This window comes from Hydra vulgaris, chromosome 04, assembly GCF_038396675.1.
Source record: "Hydra vulgaris chromosome 04, alternate assembly HydraT2T_AEP".
Taxonomy (NCBI): Eukaryota; Metazoa; Cnidaria; class Hydrozoa; order Anthoathecata; family Hydridae; genus Hydra; species Hydra vulgaris.
In genome coordinates, this window is record NC_088923.1 from 15,233,695 (window position 1) to 15,254,050 (window position 20,356).

General features: G+C 27.0%; 1 protein-coding gene and 1 long non-coding RNA gene across 2 annotated transcripts in view; one reads left to right on the plus strand and one right to left on the minus strand.

Moving 5' to 3' along the window:
- LOC100205776 (uncharacterized) overlaps positions 1-17,623 on the plus strand; it is a 36,020-nt gene extending 18,397 nt beyond the window's left edge. Inside the window, exons 3-6 of the mRNA XM_065795561.1 lie at positions 3,685-4,218; positions 7,071-7,604; positions 10,921-11,433; positions 17,286-17,623. Of these exons, the coding sequence (XP_065651633.1) occupies positions 3,685-4,218; positions 7,071-7,604; positions 10,921-11,433; positions 17,286-17,450 (1,746 nt within the window). The 3' untranslated portion in view covers positions 17,451-17,623. The remainder of the gene's footprint in view (positions 1-3,684; positions 4,219-7,070; positions 7,605-10,920; positions 11,434-17,285) is intronic.
- On the minus strand, positions 12,970-15,075 carry LOC136079592 (uncharacterized). Its single transcript, XR_010638055.1, has 3 exons — positions 14,420-15,075; positions 13,865-14,004; positions 12,970-13,644 (listed from the first exon to the last, which is right to left on the minus strand). It is a non-coding gene; the product is annotated as an uncharacterized LOC136079592 (long non-coding RNA).
- Positions 17,624-20,356: the final 2,733 nt, after the last annotated feature.

The window sequence follows — 20,356 nt, forward strand, 5'->3', positions numbered from 1 at the left end:
GCTTTGCACGAAATAAACAGCCTTTTGCTTATGGTCTTTATTATAACTGTTGTATGCTTTGTATACTTTTCCATTCCTGACACATCTAATGCTTTTTTGTATTCCCTGGCTATTTATTATATGCTATAGTATATACATAATATGCATAAAAAATATATATATATATTATATATATATTTTATATATATATATATATATATATATATATATATATATATATATATATATATATATATATATATATATATATATATATGTCAAATTAAAAATTGAAGACTTTTTTTTTGGTGGCAATTATTGTTTATTTTGCCAAAAACGTTCGATAATATTTCAGTACAAAAATACAAAATTTTTAAGTTCACAATTAATAGAAACTATTGAGATGGAATTTCCAAATAGCTCCTCAAAATATTTTGTTATATTTTAAATACAATGTCAAATTTAAATTGTCAGATTGTTATATATTTTTATTGAAAAGTCTTTAAATTATTACTGTTTCTTTATTTGTTTCTCAGAAATAAAGCTAGTCAAGTAATTTTTTCAAACTAAAAAATATGGTTGCTTTACTCGCAAGTTTTAACCCAATATGGATAAATACAACCCCTATTACTATTTTATTACAACAACAGAGAAGTAGTTTGATAAAAATATTGAAAACATAACTACTTAATCAAAGAAGTTCGAACTTAATCAAAGTTTAATCATAGTTACATTTTTGATTGTCCTTGGAATCAAAGTTTTTTTTTTTTACTTTTTTATTGTTCAGAATTGTATGTTTTTCCAAAGTTATTTTTAACTATTATATTTATTATTTTTTATATTTTTTTCACCAGACCAGTTCACTATTAGAAAATTTAGGGTGTATCATTGATGAAAACACCCGAAAAAATCCTTTTGAGGGGTGATAGTACATACCAATGTGATATCATTCCAAGTATTTTTAAAATCCAGGATTGGCGTCCTTGAGAGAAATTTGCATTTAAATATTTGCTTAAAACAGAAAAAAATGAAATCATCATTGCTTGAAAAAAAATTAATTAAACAACCAAATAGACTGTGCACAAACTGTCATCTTCAGAAAATTGATGAAGGAAAGGCTACAAAGGCTTTTCCTAACCTCTATGACTTTTCTTCCGTCCTTGTGAAACAACCCACACAAAGTTCACCTGATTGCAACTGCATCATCTGCAAAATTGCAAAAACCAATGGAAAAACACCATTACCAATGACCAGCAATGTTATCCTGGAGAGAAGCTCTCCCACAGTTCATAAGAGATGTTCACATTGTCTGACAATAGTTGGACCAGGATTACCACATCATTGTACCCCTGCAACAAGACGGGTCAACCTACTAAGGCTAGCAAAAGAAGACACCAAAGGTGCAGAGGTTGTGGCTTCTTCTGTGTTGAAAATACATGATTCATCACCCAATGGTACTGTGCGATTTAGCCAAGCAAGTGGAGGTTCTAAATTACCACTCAAACTTGGTATGTCCATTTGATTAATTTAGAAATTATTATTTTCTTGTTTATGCCTTAGAAAACCAATATTCATCCACCATTCAATTTTTAAAAAAATATTTAATTTTGTTTTAGGAAAAGCAGCACCAACTCAACTTTTCCTGCTGAAAGCTTGGTGAAAGTTCAGCTTAATACAGGGTTATCCAACAATTGCATGAAACAACTTGCATCAACACTAAACTTCATCAGCCCTCAAAGAGTTGTTGAGCCTTACTTTGCTAAAAAATTTTCAGAACAAGGAAAGTTGCTCAATAACTACTTCACTGTTTCAAAAGTGAAATTTTCCAATTGTGATACAATCAGAGAAGTTGTACATTGCAAGGATGTTGCCAGCCTACTGCAGTTTGTGTTATCTGCAGAAAATGTTACTGATCAGCCTCTTGTTAAGATTGGAATTGATGGGGGTGGAGACTTTCTTAAGATGAGTCTGGGTGTTCTAGAGACAACTCCAGAACCAACAAGTCCAGTCTTAAAATCACCAAAGCTTTGCAGCTCTTCCTTCAAAGACTCCGCAGTAAAAAAACAGCTTTTAATTGCTATCTCTGAAGTAATGCCATAAACATATGAAAACATACAAAACCTTTTGAAACTGACACAGTCAAACTCAATTCACTTTGTTTTGTCTTGTGACATGAAAGTTGCAAATATCATCTGTGGAATTCAATCCCATGCCAGTAAACATCCATGTTGTTGGTTGTTGCTGATTCTTCAAAACTTGGACTATGTGGTTCTTTGAGAACATTTGGAGGCATTAAAAAGGCACACCAAGAATTCATTGCTCATGGAAATGATTTGAAAAAAGCTAAACAATTTGGAAATTTCATTCACTCACCTTTGTTGAACTTTACAGATGAGTCCCTCATTCTGGATGCAATCCCACCCATGGAACTTTACTTGCTTCTTGGTGTTGTCAACCATCTCTACAAAAACTTGGCCAACATTTGGCCAGAATGCAAGACTTGACCTGAGGCATTAAACATCCCTCTGCAGCCCTTCCATAGTGGACATTTTCAAGGAAACCACTGCCAAAAAGCTGTTGAAAAATGTGGACATTCTTCAGGAAAAGGCTGAAGATGCAGCTGCATTTGCAGCATTTCCATTCATTGATACATTCAGAAAGTTTGAAAAGGTGGTCGTGGCTTGTTTTGGAATGCAGCTTGATAAAAATTACCAAGAACACATTGAAAACTTCAGAAGTTCATAACATGATCTTCCTGCAACCATCACACCAAAGGTTCATGCTGTATTCTTCCATGTGTCTCAATTTATCTCTCAGAACCATAAAGGTCTTGGCCATTATAGTGAACAAGCCACAGAGACACTTCATTCAAATTTTAAGCCTCACTGGCAACGGTTCACGAGGCAGACAACTCACCCAGAATATGGAAAGCATTTACTTAACTGTGTTGTTGACTTAAACAGTAAGCATTTTTATTTAGTGTAATGGCATTCCAAACATAAAGAAGAAAAAATTTGATAGAGTAGAATAGAAGCTTATTTTTAATTTATTTTCTGAAAGTAGTCTATAAAAGTCTTTTTTATTCATGTGTTGCTTTGCTATTTTTGCAAAATGTATAATTTTTGAATGAAATACAGAAAAAAACAGTGTTCTATAAAGTTTTTTAATCAAGAATATGGGTTTTAATTATGACTATTATAAGAAAACATTGAAATGCAAATTTCTCTCATGGACGCCAATCCTGGATTTTAAAAATACTTGGAATGATATCACATTGGTATGTACTATCACCCCTCAAAAAGATTTTTTCGGGTGTTTTCATCAATGATACACCCTAAAATTTTCTAACAGTGAGTTATTAGCTTCTCAAATTTAATTTCTGAAATTATTTTTCTTTCAGTCTAAATTTTTATTTCTGACTAAATTATTTGATTTTAAAGAAGTTAAATAAACTGAAAAAAATATTTAAATGTACTTTTTTGTCAAAATATTAACAGATGCTTTTTCTTTTCTTGGTTTCTTTATTAGAGATCTCAATATTAGTAAACTCTTAAAAAATTTTGAATCAAAATAACAATATTTTTTATCGATTGGTTACCATTACCTGATACAACTAAGCAATATTTTTTTGATTTATTTATTGTTTTCTGTATTTGTGTATTGCTTATATATTTCTGAATTATGTTTTTCTTATTATTTGTTTAGCAACTTGGCATTTCAAATCAGTCTAACAACGAACTTCGTAGGCAATATTTACAAAGCAGACAAAGAGAAAGTGAAAGACGAAGCCTTCAGTGTAAAAATGAGGAGAAAAAAGGTTCACCAGAAGCATACAAAAAAAGTACATTGCATTTGCCTTTAGTTTCATTACGCTATTCAAATCGTGATTTTCGAAAGTCTAGCTGTCCTAATTTATTAAGTCCAGTAAATGAAGAACAATTTAATACTAATAAACATAAAGAATCAAGTGAGTCAAAATCTGCAAATAGTTCCCCAATATTATCTAAAAAATGTTCAATCGACTCTAATGATTGCCAAAACAATGAACATCAACACAAACAAATGATAACTGCAATCAACCACAGAAGTAAGACTGCAACTAAAAAATATATTCAAAGAGAATTTACTCAGCCCAGTATCCCATTTTCATTAAGAAGAAGCAATGAGAATATAGGAAATAATCAAGCTCATTCTTTAACAAATCTTGCTTTACCACTTAGTGAAATGGAGTTGAATGAGGTTTATTAAGTATATATTTTTTAATAGTTAAAGTTTTTATTATTACTAATAATTTTCTAATAAGTAATTAAAATGAATAATTAATTTTTATAGTTTATTATATTTTAAAATAATATGTTTCTTAATATAGTTGTCTCATCATAGTTGATAATGCCATTAGGTGAAACATTTGTCATATATTGCTTTGCATGAAATAAACAGCCTTTTGCTAATGGTCTTTATTATAATTGTTATATGCTTTGTATACTTTTCCATTCCTGACACATCTAATGCTTTTTTTGTATTCTCTGACTATTTATTATATGCTATAGTATATATATATAATATGCATAAAACATATATATATATATATATATATATATATATATATATATATATGTATATATATATATATATATATATATATATAGGGGCTATTCTAGACCATTTTCGACAGAGTTGACCTTATGTGGGCGCTGCCCAAATTAAAAATTGAGGACTTTTTTTTTTTTTTTCTGTGGCAAATATTGTTTATTTTACCAAAAACGTTTGATAATATTTCAGCAAAAAAATACAAAATTTTTAAGTTCACAATTAATAGAAACTATTGAGATGGAATTTCCAAATAGCCCCTCAAAATATTTTGTTATATTTTAAATACAATGTCAAATTTAAATTTTCGAATTGATATATATTTTTATTAAAAGGTCTTTAAATTATTATTGTTTCTTTATTTGTTTCTCAGAAATAAAGCTAGTCAAGTAATTTTTTCAAACTAAAAAATATGCTTGCTTTACTCGCAAGTTTTAACCCAATATGGATAAATACAACCCCTATTACTATTTTATTATAACAACAGAGAAGTAGTTCGATAAAAATATTGAAAACATAACTACTTAATTAAAAGAATATTTATATAGCAACTAGTTTAAGCAAATACTTTTTTTAAGCCTTGTACTTTCCAAATAGTTCCGATTTACGGAAGATTAAAAATATTTGTCAATAATTACATTCATTTGTTTTTTAATTTTTACATATGAAGTTTATGTTTACCTACATTTTCCTCAGTTTTATGACTGATTTTTGTCCATCTTAATGTGCTAGCTTTACCCTATATCCTCCTATGCACTGTGAAATTGGTGGTGCTGAATTAACAAAGAAAATTAACAGATGGTAGAGAATCATCTGATGTGAGAAATCTTCAGAAACGTTATAAAATAATTTTTTGCCGAAAAGTTTTTTCAAACGTATTATAAACATATTATGCAAATAAATGTATAAATATTATGCAAATCTTTATCAAAATTTTTATGGTTTTCAAAACTAACATCGAAATTAACAAAAGTTTGTTGTTAATTTTTATTTTAATAGTAGTATTATGAACATCATTTTGGTGTTTAACTTTATACTGTTGTACACTGAACAGATGTCCATGCTGACATACACCAGCTCTTCATATGTATGCTAGAGGTTTAATTAACTGCTATTTTAAAAGGAAACAAACAAGCAAAAATTTAAAACATAAAAATTTTTTATTTTTTATGAGGTCTAATATGAACATGTTATGCTATCAGAGTATGATGAAAATAGCTGATGCATTATGCAATGCAATTTTCACTGCCTATAAGAACCTCAAGCTTAGGCAGCAGCTACATAAAAGTACTTTTTTTGTGTTTTGCTTAAAAAGTTAGGCTATAAACATCTTTCATTACACCATTATGGGGTTATGAAACATGTTTATAGTTATATGGGGTTATGAAACATGTTTATAGTTTATAGTTTATAGTTTAACTTTTTAAGCAAAACACAAAAATAGTACTTTTAGGTACTATTGAATCATGGAAATTGGCTTGTTTTACATTGAATTACTTGTTGCTGCTTACTTGTTATGGTTGCATTGCCTAAGTCTTAGGCAATGCAACCATAGCAAGTAAGCAGCAATGAGTAATTCAATGTAAAACAAGCCAATTTCAATGATTTAATGTGAAAGCAATTTGTGCCAATTCTAGTTTTGAAATCAGATATGTTCTCCAAAACATTATCAACAAGACATTGAGTTTTTCTGCACTAAAGAGTAAAAACTGTAGCTGAAACAATAAAAAAAGTTAAAACTATGGAAAAAAAATGAATAAAAATTATACAAAGCGTAGAAAAAAAGAGTATAACTTGCATGTTCCAATATTTAGTGATAGATATTTCAATTTATTTTTTTTTCAAGTAATTATTGATACAAATCAATATTGCCACATACTTTACACTTCATTAGACATCGTCATGAACTTGCAACATAAAATTTGCTAAAATGTGAAATGCTTTAGTGGGGTGGGTGCAGGCACCCAACCCACCTCCTTTACACACTGCAAAAATTGACTACTAATAGTTACATTTTTGATTATCCTTTGAAATAAAGGATGTTTTTTTTTTTACCATTTTATCATTCAGAGTTGTATGTTTTTTCAAAGTTGCTTTTAACTGTTATATTTATTATTTTTTATATATTTTTTTCACCAGATCAGTTATTAGTTTCTTAAATCTAATTTCTGAAATTATTTTTCTTTGAGTCTTAATTTTTATTTCTGACTAAATTATTTGATTTTAAAGATGTTAAATATACTGAAAAAATTATTTAAATGTACTTTTTTGTCAAAATGTTAACAGATACTTTTCCTTTTCTTGGTTTTTTTATTAGAGATCTCGATATTCGTAAACTCTTAAAAAATTTTGAATCAAAATAACAATATTTTTTATTGATTGGTTACCATTACCTGATACAATTAAGCAATATTTTTTTGATTTATTTATTGTTTATATATTTCTGCATTTATGTATTGCTTATATATTTCTGCATTATGTTTTTCTTATTATTTGTTTAGCAACTTGGCATTTCAAATCAGTCTAACAACGCACTTTGTAGGCAATATTTACAAAGCAGACAAAGAGAAAGTGAAAGACGAAGCCTTCAGTGTAAAAATGAGGAGAAAAAAGGTTCACCAGAAGCATACAAAAAAAGTACATTGCATTTGCCTTTAGTTTCATTACGCTATTCAAATCGTGATTTTCGAAAGTCTAGCTGTCCTAATTTATTAAGTCCAGTAAATGAAGAACAATTTAATACTAATAAACATGAAGAATCAAGTGAGTCAAAATCTGCAAATAGTTCCCCAATATTATCTAAAAAATGTTCAATCGACTCTAATGATTGCCAAAACAATGAACATCAACACAAACAAATGACAACTGCAATCAACCACAGAAGTAAGACTGCAACTAAAAAATATATTCAAAGAGAATTTACTCAGCCCAGTATCCCATTTTCTTTAAAAAGAAGCAATAAGAATATAGGAAATTATCAAGCTCGTTCTTTAACAAATCTAGCTTTACCACTTAGTGAAATGGAATTGAATGAGGTTTATTAAGTATATATTTTTTAATAGTTAAAGTTTTTATTATTACTAATAATTTTCTAATAAGTAATTAGAATGAATGATTAATTTGTATAATTTATTATATTTTAAAATGTTTGTTTACATAATTAACTGCGATCTGAATAATTCTCAAATAATTGTCTTATATACTATTTTATATATGGTTGTTACAGATAATCATAAGAAAAGCATTGGTGAAGTTGATAAAATGATAATTTGGTAATATTTAAAAAGAGGTTTATATTAAGAGATTTTTTTATTAATCATAATACATAATTTTAATAATAATCATAATGCATGCATAATTTTATTAATCATAATACGAACCATAATTATATATGCTTTATCAAGTTTCTTGAGTGCTACAGCTAGGAGTTGTTCATAAAATATGAATTATTTGTAGCCCAAGTAATAAAAAAATTTTATTTATGAAAACTGGTATATTATTCAAATGTTTATTGTGTTAATACACTATAATGTAATTATATTCTTAAGGTTGCTAACATTTCTAAAATTGCAGAGCAACAGAAAATATTGAGTGATTTTCTATTTTGCAGAATAGCAAAATAAAGCTATTACAAATAAATAATTTGAGCTGCAACAACTGTTTTAGGATTGCTTGAATTATTCTTAAATTGTAAAGCAGATATAAAATATAATGATTGTATGAATGCAGCCATGTTGTTATTAGTTTTACAATGTTTCAAAACACAATGAATGTTGCCATTAAAAATCACCTCTACTAAATAATTGTTATAAACTTACTCAATATAATACTAAATTTACTTAATACCTAATATAATACTAAATTTACTCCATATAATTCTAAAATTAACTTTTTTACTCAATATAATTCTAAAATTAAATTTTTTCTAATGTTATGGTTAATTTGTTTTAATACTTGTTTTTATTAGTATTTTAAAAAAGTTTAGAATTTCTAGATTTAAAAGAATTATTGAACAGTATAATTGAATCGTTTATATCAGAAACCCATTAAGTGTGCTTTTTTTAATTTTTGGAACTATAATGTTGGTTTTGAAAAGCAGTTAGTTGTAAATAAAAAAGCATATTACCTATATGTTGTTCCTTTTGTTTTCTATAAAACTAAGCATGTGTATCATTTGTTTAGCAACTAAGCTACGCTTTACATTGTCACGTAGACAGGAGTCTATTAGTTTTGATTTAAAGTTCTCACACTTACTACAAACATTGACTTATGGCTGCCCAAATAATAAACTAAAGTTTTCTTAAAAGTATGCAGTAAAAACTAAAATTTTACTTTCTCTCAACTCAGGGTGGTCCATTGGAAATATTCAACTCTGCATCTAAATATGCACTATAATGTGTTTCCTCATTTGAAATTTTGAAATATGTTCATGGATCAACACAAATGTATCGCCATCAATTGCATTTTCACTACACTTGCCTCTCATCAACATATATTTGATTCTGCAGAAATAGGCTGCATAACTTGATCATGAGAAACACCAGCATTATAAAAAAAACTTTTTTGCAAACTGAATGAAATTTACCATTGATTCTCACATTGTACAAAAATACCTTTTATTTGTGAGGTTTGGATTAAACATAAAGCAGTATCATCTCAGATGATACTGCTTCATGTTTAATCCAAACTCAGATTCTGAGTTTTTCTTTTTTCTACACTTGACTTTTTTGACACTTGACCTATTTTCTATTAATGTTTATAAATGTAAATCTTGTTCATTTTTAGTTTTCAACCAATAAAAGCTATTCCAGATTGCATTTTTTGTTTCAGATCAATATGCAAACTGCATATATAGTGTGTAACTGCCCCTAAAAATTTAGGGGCAGTTACACACTAGCTCATCAGAGCTAGTGTGTAACTGTCTCTGAAAATGCGGATAAATTCTGGTAAATTTACCAGAAACAAAGTCACTTTTGTTGTTTGTGTATTCTTTACTGTTTACTCTTGCTTTTTTAATGAAATTGTGTTTATACATATGTTAATTTACAACACCTCATTTTCTTTTTGTTTCAAGTTCATCATCAGAACTATTTTCACTGTGCATTTTTTAAACCATTTTAAGACTTTTAAAATACTAAGTAAAAGTACTGTAAATCACTTTTTTAAGCCTCTAGGGTACAATTAGAGTTTTATATTTGAAATAATATCTCTATGTGTTTGCTTAGAAGCATATTTTATAATCCGTTTGGGAGTGAATAATGGTTGTAAATTTTATAATTCACAACCATTAATCACTTCCTGGTAATGGTTATGGTTAATAGTTTTATGTAAAAATAGTAAATATTTGTAAATAAGAAGACTTACAATCAGATGGTTAAACAAAAATAAAGCATTAATAAAAATAGCAAATTGTTTATTTACAGTTTTTGTGGTTAATATTATTGAAATTATAAAATAGCAATTTGTTTAATGTCTCTTGAAAACTAATAATAATTTCACTACTAAACAATAATATTAACCACAAAAACTGTAAATACTTCTCACTCACAACAAAGCTGTCAGGAACATGGAAAGGGATAGTTAGGAAATGTGGCACCATTTATACTTAAATATGAGAATGAAACAAGACAAACACAAAATTTACTGCAGAAGGCCACTATGTGATTTCCAGGGATGCGGAGTCCCAAAAGAACTCCGGCTTTATATCTCTACTTTTTCCAAGTCTGTAGTGTCCAGAAACTTTAAACATGTTTGTTGACTTATGATCTGCTATAGGAAAAAAATTCATGAGATTTAATGACTTGAAACTTCTTATTTTTAAGCCCGGAGTTCCGGAGTCCTTGCCACCATTATACTTAAGGACTCCGGGCCCAAAAAATGATTGTTCCTCTAACCTAATAGTCTTAATTTTTTTCCAATTAGTAGTCCAAACACTTATTTATATTTTTAGAGCTCCTGGATACCAAATACTAGGATAAAATAATCTTTTTGCAACTTTCAAATCCGGAGTCCTTTTTGCGATTCCGCATCCCTGGTGATTTCACTTGATGGGTTTCTACATTAAATGTAAATTTCAAGACAGAATGCAACCCATGAGAAGGCTTGATAGTTCACAAGTTTCTGCATATGATGGTGTGACTAAAGTTGGCCATTCATAATTTATAGTCATAAATAGTTGACGAGTTTCTGAAATAAACAATTCAATTGTAATTTATGACTCCAATTTCTGGTTGTATGTTTAAAAACTAAATTATTTTTGAAATATTATTTTCTATTTTGACTTTGTCTGCTATTTTTTTCTAATATTGAGGACAAATTGTTTTTAAATTTATAATTTTTTTTTTTCATAAGAATCAACTTGATATTTCAAACCTGTTAAACAGTGAACTTTGCAAAGAGTATTTACAAAGCAAACTAAAAGAAATTGAAGAAAATGATATCTCACCAGATTACAAAAAAACCTCACCTCGTTTATACTTAATACACAAAGAAAAGTACTGCAGTCTTCGAAAGTGTAGCTGTCCAAATTTACAAAGTCAGTTTGATGAAAAACACTTATTTCATGTTGAATGTGACAATTTAAGTCAGTCAAAGTCTGAAGGTAGTTCGCCTCAACTGTCTAAAAAACTTACAAGTTCTTTGATAAACATTCCAGATTTTCATAAGCAAGAAGACCAATGCAAGTCAATCACAAATACAATAAGTCACCAAAGTAGAGACAAGAACAATAAATATCCTCAACAAGAGCTTACTCAGCCTGATGACGCAATTGCTTTAAAAAGGTATATGGAAAGTTTTGGAAATTATCGATCTTATTCCTTAACAAACTTGTCTTCTCTCATATATGAGAAGAAAATACAAGAGGTTTGTTATAATTTTTATCTTTAACTTTAATTTTAAATCTTTTGATAAATATATTTGAATTTAATAAATACAAAAAATTTGGATTAGTAAACACATATATATACTCCCACTCCTCATACAGAGGTATTTCCTACTGGACTTGAGGTCTCATGGTCGATGACACGGGTTTTGAAGTTGAGGGGTACAATCGTCAATTTCTAAAATAGTCATCTATATCTAAAATTTTCTTTAAAAAAAAAACAAAAAAAAAGGTCCTTTAGAAAAAAAGTGGGGGGGGGGGGGGGAGGACACCGAGGGTGTATATATATAAATATATATATATATATATATATATATATATATATATATATATATATATATATATATATATATATATATATATATATATATATATAAGTCATATTCTTGTAATACGATATATTTATAAATATTTAAGTTTAGTAAAAATTCAGTTAAAAAAAGGCATTTAAACTATATTTAAAATATATTTTGATTTAAAATTTTATATACTAACTAATTTTCTTTTCAGTGATATTTCGGTTTGACTTGTACAAACCGTTATCCAGGCCTTGTTACGAGATTTCGCTGCGTAGCGAAAACGCGTAATGCATTTCTGAGTAACTCAACTCATCAAATATATTTTGCATCGTTAGAAGTTATATTGCGTCACTCGCGTCTTTTCAAGTACCGCATTATAATTAAAGCTATTTTATTAACGCGTTAAAAATCATACAAACAGTTAGACAATAATTTGTCTGACTTTTTTTCCCGTGAACTTCAGGAAGTCAGACGAGAAAACTTTGGTTATTTAAAAAAATTAATAATGGCGAAAAATATTTACGCTTAGCAGGTTTAAGGACGGGGGTAAAAACTTTTTAAAAACCAATTATCAACTATTTTCAACAAATTATCAACAATTTTATCAAATTTAAGATACGTCAAATATATCTTGTTAACCCGTATTTTTAACTTTCCAACTGAAAAAAGACACATTATTAAAGTTTTTTCTGATTGGAGATTTATAAAAATAATAATAAATTCATTTTTTTTTCTTACTCATAAGTAGTGGCCAAAAAAATCGGATTAACTTCAAATTTAATTTATTCAATTCAAACATTTTGTTTTGCTTTTTATATACTCATAAGTTTCGGTGAACTCTTTTATTGCAGCATGGTATCCAATTTTAAATAAATGGATAATAAGTTGTTTGATATTCAATGCAATGATCATGATGTTTTGTTGCTTAAATAAAACAAAAACATTATACCATTAACAAAAAAAAGGTCTTAAGAAAACCTTCTGAGGTTTTCTTACCTCCTTCGTTAAACATGTGGATTTTATATCTTCATGATATCACACAAAAGTATTCATCCTATGATGATGATTCTATGAAAATTAATCTATGGGATAATAAAGGAAAAACAACAGAGGCTGACCTAAATATAGAAAAAATCATAAATGAAAAGCTAACTTATTCAAATAACTATCATTGTATTTGTAAAACATTCAAAAATAACAAATAATATTCTTTTTACATACTAATATTCTTTTTACATACAAATGTAAAAAGAATATTAGCAAAAATACAAAAAAATATAAATGCCATATCAAGAGGTCATGAAATTCTTAAAGAAAACTCACAAAGAATATTGATATCTATACCAAAAGCAGAAGAAACGGATTGTAGAATATTTTCGAACAAACAAATGAAGGTTGATCAAAAAATATTTTTGAACAAACAAATTGAAGCTTGATCTTTGTATTATTATATTTTACATCATTAAAATCATCATCTGTTTTGGGATGAAATTGACCATATGGTTTATCAAGAAAGCTTTTATATTTTTCTCCTAGTTCTTTGTGAAAATACCAATAAATTGATCTCACATTAGTCATAGTTGTAGAAAAGACTAAAGTTCTTTTAGCTGTATAAGTATTCAAAAGTATATGTTGAACAACTGGGTAGAAAAATTTCTCTGGATCTCTAGAGTCAATATGTATTAGGCTGTATTTAATATTTCTTCTTTCTGGAGTAGATGATATAATAACCAAATTATGCATACAAAGATTATCAATAATAAAGTCAGCAGTACTTTTAGCTGCAGGTGCTGTTGATGCCAATACTGGAATTCTTTTAGGGGCAAGTGATAGCAACTCGAGAGTCTATTATAATGAGACCGAAATGCATCTGATTGTGTACTTGAACATCCCCTATAACAATCACAGACAAATAAGGTATAAATAAAATCATGTAAATCACAAGATTTTACTTATATAATGCTATAGGTAATGCATTTATCTTTTCTTTCAATGAGTAAAATTTTTTTAATTTTAATTTAATTTAATGTATTACAAGAAATTCTGACATTAAAGTTTTAATATCAATGTTTACTTTACGTAGAAAATTTATTTATATAACAAAATCACTTACCACTTTTTCGCACAATGACTTTCATCAATTGCAACTGCAACAAATTTCTGATTAAAGGCAGAGTTATTGACAATTGATTTGTAAGTTGTTAGAATGGCTTCAGGTGAACAAAATATTACATTTCCTTCATTATAATTTATCTAAAAAAAAACAGTATACTTTTAAACAATAAACAACACTCCACAGTTCCAAAAAAAAATTTACTTGAAGCATGTCTAAATTCAATATCAGAATAATATAATATTTCATAATAAATGCTTAACAAATTTAGAATTAATGAAATATAATAATGCATTTCTAATCTTCAATGCAATTTCAATCTAAATGCATTTAGCAATAAAAATTTCTCAATAAATGATTAATTATTTGCATTCACTAAAAAATATTTTACATGTTTTCTACAGAAAAATGAAATCAAAATTCCAAAATTTATGAACAATAATTCAGAAAAAAAAATTTCTCAGGGTAATTACCAAGCAAAAACTAGACCTTCTCTAGAGAAATGAAAAACTTTATTTGGTAACTAAAATAATGTATAACAATGATAATTATTACCTCTGTTTGATAATCTTCAATATTTTTTCTTTGTTGATTATGCTTTATAGAAGCTACTTTGATTCCCTTTTTACTAAGTGAGTATATGTAACCTTAAATTATCTATCCCAAATCATTCTTCGGTTAAGTACGGTCATAAATCAATCACAAACCAATGCATAAAATCTTGGAATAAATTACCTCTTCACCTTAAATCACTTATATAATTTAAAACCTGTCTTCATGCTTTTTTTTTTTGGAGAGATGCTGTTTGTAAAATGTTGGAATTATTGTGGGTCATTATTATTGCTTTTGTATTGTTATATGTGATATAAATATTATTATAACATTATTCTATATGTGTGTATGTATATGTGTATGTATGTATATGCGCGTGTATATGTGTGTGTACATATGTATGTAGGTGTCTATTTGTATATATGTATGTAAGTGCGTGTGTATGTGTGTATATGTGTGTATGTATATATGTGGGTATGTGTATGTATTTATGTATGTTTATATGGGTATGTATGTTGTATGCATATGTGTGTTTATATGTATATGTGTGTGTACTTGTATATGTGTGTGTGTATATGTATGTATATGTGTATATATGTATATGTATACATATGTATATGTATGTGTGTGTATGTATGTGTGTATATATATATATATATATATATATATATATATATATATATATATATATATATATATATATATATATATATATGTATATATATATATATATAAATATATATGTATATATATATATATATATATATATATATATATATATATATATATATATATATATATATCATTCATATTTTATTATTATTAATATCAATTTAATTTGTATTTACTTTATACAATTATAATATCAGTTATTACTAATATTATTTTTATATTATTACTAATATTATTATTAACCTGTTATCATTGCTGAAATTGTTTTTATTTATAGTTATTATTTATATTATTGTTGTTGGTATTATTTTTGTGGTTAACATTGTTATATAAATTTTACAGTTACTATTATTTCTTCCTTTTCTTACAATTATCACCTTTTATCTGACTATACTTTTCTTTTTATTATCACTATTTATTATTATTAAATTTGATAGGTGTTTACTTGAGATTAGTATCATTACTATTTGTAAATATCCTTGATGTAAGATCTTTTATTCAGAATAAATTTGATTTGATTTGATTTGATAAGAATGTTTTCTTGACCTTTTATTCAACTCAAAAGCGGAGAAACAACTAAAACTTTATTATCTTAATACATATTCATATCGAATACTATCAGGTGCTTGTCTTTCTCTTAACAAGTTTAAAGTGAAGGTAAAAAAGGGTAGACATTGAAACACGATTGATTTTTCACTGCCTGTTGGTTGGCAAACGAAACAATCTACGCAATTGCTGAGAACTATTAAAGATTATTTTTGGTAATCCTTCTAAGATTTAATACAAAATAACTCACAAACTATTTAAATGCATACTCTAAATCATCCTTTTCGCTTGTCATATAGGTTCTGAGTAGCACTTTAATTTTAATAAAATAAATTTTAGCGCATTTTTAAAATAAAACCCCCTGAAACATTACGATATTTCATAAAGATCAAAGAAAAGCCGCAGGAACATATTTGTTCCGGTGGATGATAAATTGCATTAGCGCAAAAACCAAAGTTTTCTCGTCTGACTTCCCAAAGTTCACGGGAAAAAAAAAAGTCAGACGAAACATCGTCTAACAAACAGTTTGTTTTTTTCTCACTATTACAAAAGTTACAAATAAAATCTAAGTTCTTATTTAAAAAATCATTTTTATTATTTTTTTCAAATATGAACTAAATTTTATTTTGAAAAAAATATTTTTTCATGAAACGTAAAATAATGTTTGTTTATTTTCTTATGATTTTACAGTTGGTTTTTGGTTATTTTATTAACTGTTAATAAATTTTTTCTTATTTATTTTGTGAACTCATTTTAATAATGTTTTTAAACAAGAAAGAGTTTTTTTTTGTTGTTTATCAGTTACCGATAACATATTCGTGATCATAATTTATTTTCATAAATTAAACGAATGTCATTAAAACTTTACGTTGTTGAATTAACAATAAACAAAATATCTTATTAATAAAATATTTACATCAAAATAAATCGTGCATTTTTTAAACTATTATGACTAAAAATAAATTTTATATTTGAAAGAAATTTATATATTTAATACCTTAAGATAAAACTTAAAACACTTAATTTTTTTAAACTAATTTTTAACAACAACAAAAAAATTATTCAACAAACTATTTCTTTAACAAAAAAATCTATAAGTTTACAATTGCGGTTAAATGCTTTTACTTATGACTTTATTTCTTCTGAATCGTCACGTTAACGACAATCAAAAGGTAATTTAAATATTCTAAAAGATATAAGTTTTTGCGTAGCGCAAAACTGCTGAACGCGTAGGCAAATCGCCTTTTCGCAAGCAAAATGCGAGCTGCGTAACGCTTCTTTACAAGGCCTGGTTATCAGACGGAAAATGCCAATTTTAAAATGCCAAATTGGCATTTTTATGTCTGATGATCTGTACAAATCATACTGAAATATCACTTAAAAAGAAAATTACTTAGTACGCTGCTGTTTTTATGTTTTATAACTTACTATAATTTTATGCACAACAATAAATTTCGCTAAGAAACTTATATGTTAGCGATATTTCGCTGATCTATTGTGGTCAGCGTCATCAGGTTATAAAAAACCTGGTAAAAGTTACATAAAACAAAACCGTTTTAAAAAAAAGACATTAAAAGGCGTAAAAAGTAGTATAATAGTGACGTCAGGAAAATTTTTGTTTTATCCGTCAATGCTAAATTTTTAATTATAGTACAATTCAAAAATACTTCCCAATTATTCCTCCCAACGTCAACGCGAAGCTGAACAAAGATATCACTGGCGTTTAAGTCGACTGGATTCATTTGAAGGAATGCTAGCCAAGGTCAATTTGTATATAAATAAAGAAAGAAGGAGTTCAAATCCGGACCTAAATTAAAAATTTCAATGAACATTTTATTTTTAACTATATTTATTACGATATATTTATGTCATATATTTATACGAGTATTTTTATGTCATATAACTTTTATATTTTTACGTTTTTTTAGGTTATTAATAACATCCTTTTAATTTTGTAAATCTTTTATAAATATATATACAACTAAATGATCAACTTTTAATTTCTAAAATGAGGACTATCAGAAAGACTTTTTCCTTACATTATCTTTGTGGCTGCACAACAATGGTTTATTATTAAAAGTTTTTATTAAACTTTTTCTAAACACAGCACAACCAACATCTTTTAACGTTAACTTCTTCCTCGGCTTTAAAAAACGTTGCTAAAAAGCGTCGCTGCACGGTGGGATAGTTTTACAATCTAGAGAGGCAAAACTCAATCTTTGTGCAACGTAATTATAGTCCTAAATCATACATAGTAGTAATACGTATTATATATTAATTGTTTTATTTACACATAGGTAATTAAATTAATATGTTATTTTCAGAGTTAACTAACCATACTACATGAGACCAAAATTTAAATACTTTTTAATTTAATTTAAGTAACCCAAGTAAACGATTAAAAAAAAGAAAATCAAAATACTTGTTGACTACCTTGACTCTGTAAATATATGCGAGCCATTGTGTCATACTATGGAAGTATAAAACAGATGGTAGTTCAACCACATTGAAATGCTTCGGGTCTATGCTTGTAACCTTTTGTTTCGTAGTTTCGTAAACAAACAAAAAAACGACCTCAAGACTTAAACACTTAAATTCTTTATACGTTGACACAAATAAAAACGTTCATAATAATTTAAGAATATAGTATTTTGACGGTTCGCCAATAATATTCAAGTGTAATCATTAAAAATGGCGACAGCAAAACGGTAAAACGACAACTTTTTCTTAAACTTCATATTAAACAAATGTATCATTACAAGAATGAATGGAGTATTACAAGAATGAATGGAATTATGACAGCTTATGAAACTTTAAACTTTAGTAATATAAAAAACATTTATTTTTACTTTTTTTAAATCGTTTCATTTGCCTTTTTAATCAAATGTCGTGTTATGATTTGAAGCAAGAAAAGAAGCTTCGAATCATAACACATTACATTTGTAAATGTGGTATAAACATGACATAATCATTATATTCATTTTAAAATTGACAAAGAAAAAAAATTTTCTTTGTCAATTTTAAAATATTTTCACGAACCTGTTGCTTTTAATTTTGCATCGATATTGTTTTTGATTCAAAAACAAATGTATGATAATTTATTTCAAATATTTATAAATATATAAACAAAAATATATTAATAAATTAACAGCATTTTAGATTTAAGTTTAAATATGTTATCAAGTTTAATTTATGAATATTTATTTTACACATTAGAGTATAACAGGTTAAAATGAAATAGAGTTAATATAATGAAATAAATATAAATATGTTTTATAAAAATTTTTTCAATAAACTTTTTGCAAATATTCAATAATGTTGTAGTATTAATATTATTATAATACAAATATTCAATAATGTTTGTTGATCATTTTCTGAATAAGATAATATATATGTGTATATATATATATATATATACATATATGTGTATATATATTTATACACATATATACATTTAACTTTAATCTGTTAAAGATATAGATATATAGATAAATTGTTGAATTTTTGACTGCATAAAATATATTTTTTCTTTTTTTGGAAAGTGGGCAAAAACTTTCAGAAGTGAAACTTGCTATATGTAAACTTAAAACGTATCCTTGTACTTTTTTTCAAAATAATGTTTTGTATTGTTGGTAAAAATTGAACTATGGAGTTGAATATAATATGCTTATTGTTAACTTGGGGAATGAGACTTTATCAATTAATAAAGTCTAAACTCATAAAATAATCTAACTACCTCCACAAACGTCATTACCACTATCACCAGTAACTACATCACTTTAGCCACTGCCTTCTAAATCTACACCAACAACATCTATCATCAGTATGCGTTGCATTACATCATCTCCATAGTTATTTCCAAAATCAACTTGCCTGCAGCCAATATTTATTATTGTAGTAACTCTGCCACAATAGAAGGCAGGATGGTCAAAAATCGTAATGAACAATTGGTTTCACCTGTAATGGAAAATTAAAAATATTTGATTGATATTTGATTGAAATCATTGATTACGCAAAAACTTTTGAAGTCAACGGACGTGCTTTTGTAAACTAAATTAAAAATGGCTAAATTTACCGTATCTCAAATTAAAGACTTATTAGATATTCATGAGAATACTTTATTGAAAATATTTTAGGAGAAGTTTGATATAATGGAAATTAAGCTATCAAATCATCAAGAAGAAAATACAAAACTAAAAAAGGAAACTAGTGAACTTAGGAAATCGGCGGAGTTTCTTAGCGAGAAATATGAATCAATCGTTTAAGAACTTTCTGAAATAAAAAAAAGTCAAATTCAACATCAAACCAAAATGATATAACAAACGTTTTTGTCAAAGACAAATTAGCTGAGTTGGAAGATAGGAACAGAAGAAATAACCTAAGGTTTATGGGAATTGAAGAAGACGAAAATGAAACATGGCAATTGAGCGAGGAAAAGATTCAAAATGTTTAAAGACAAAACTTGGATTTAAAGGTAATGTTAAAATTGAACGGGCGCACATGACGGGGGAAAAAAGTCTAACAGAACCATAATAATTAAATTTTTAAACTACAAAGACAAAAAAATCTGCGTTGGATGTTTAGTTAAAATTGTGGAACGATCGATTTTACGTGAACGAAGACTAAAACGAAAGAACTTTGGAATTGCGAAAGTTGTATTTTAATACAAAAGAAATCATAGTTAATTTTTAATACAAAAGAAAAGTTAATTTATTACATTGT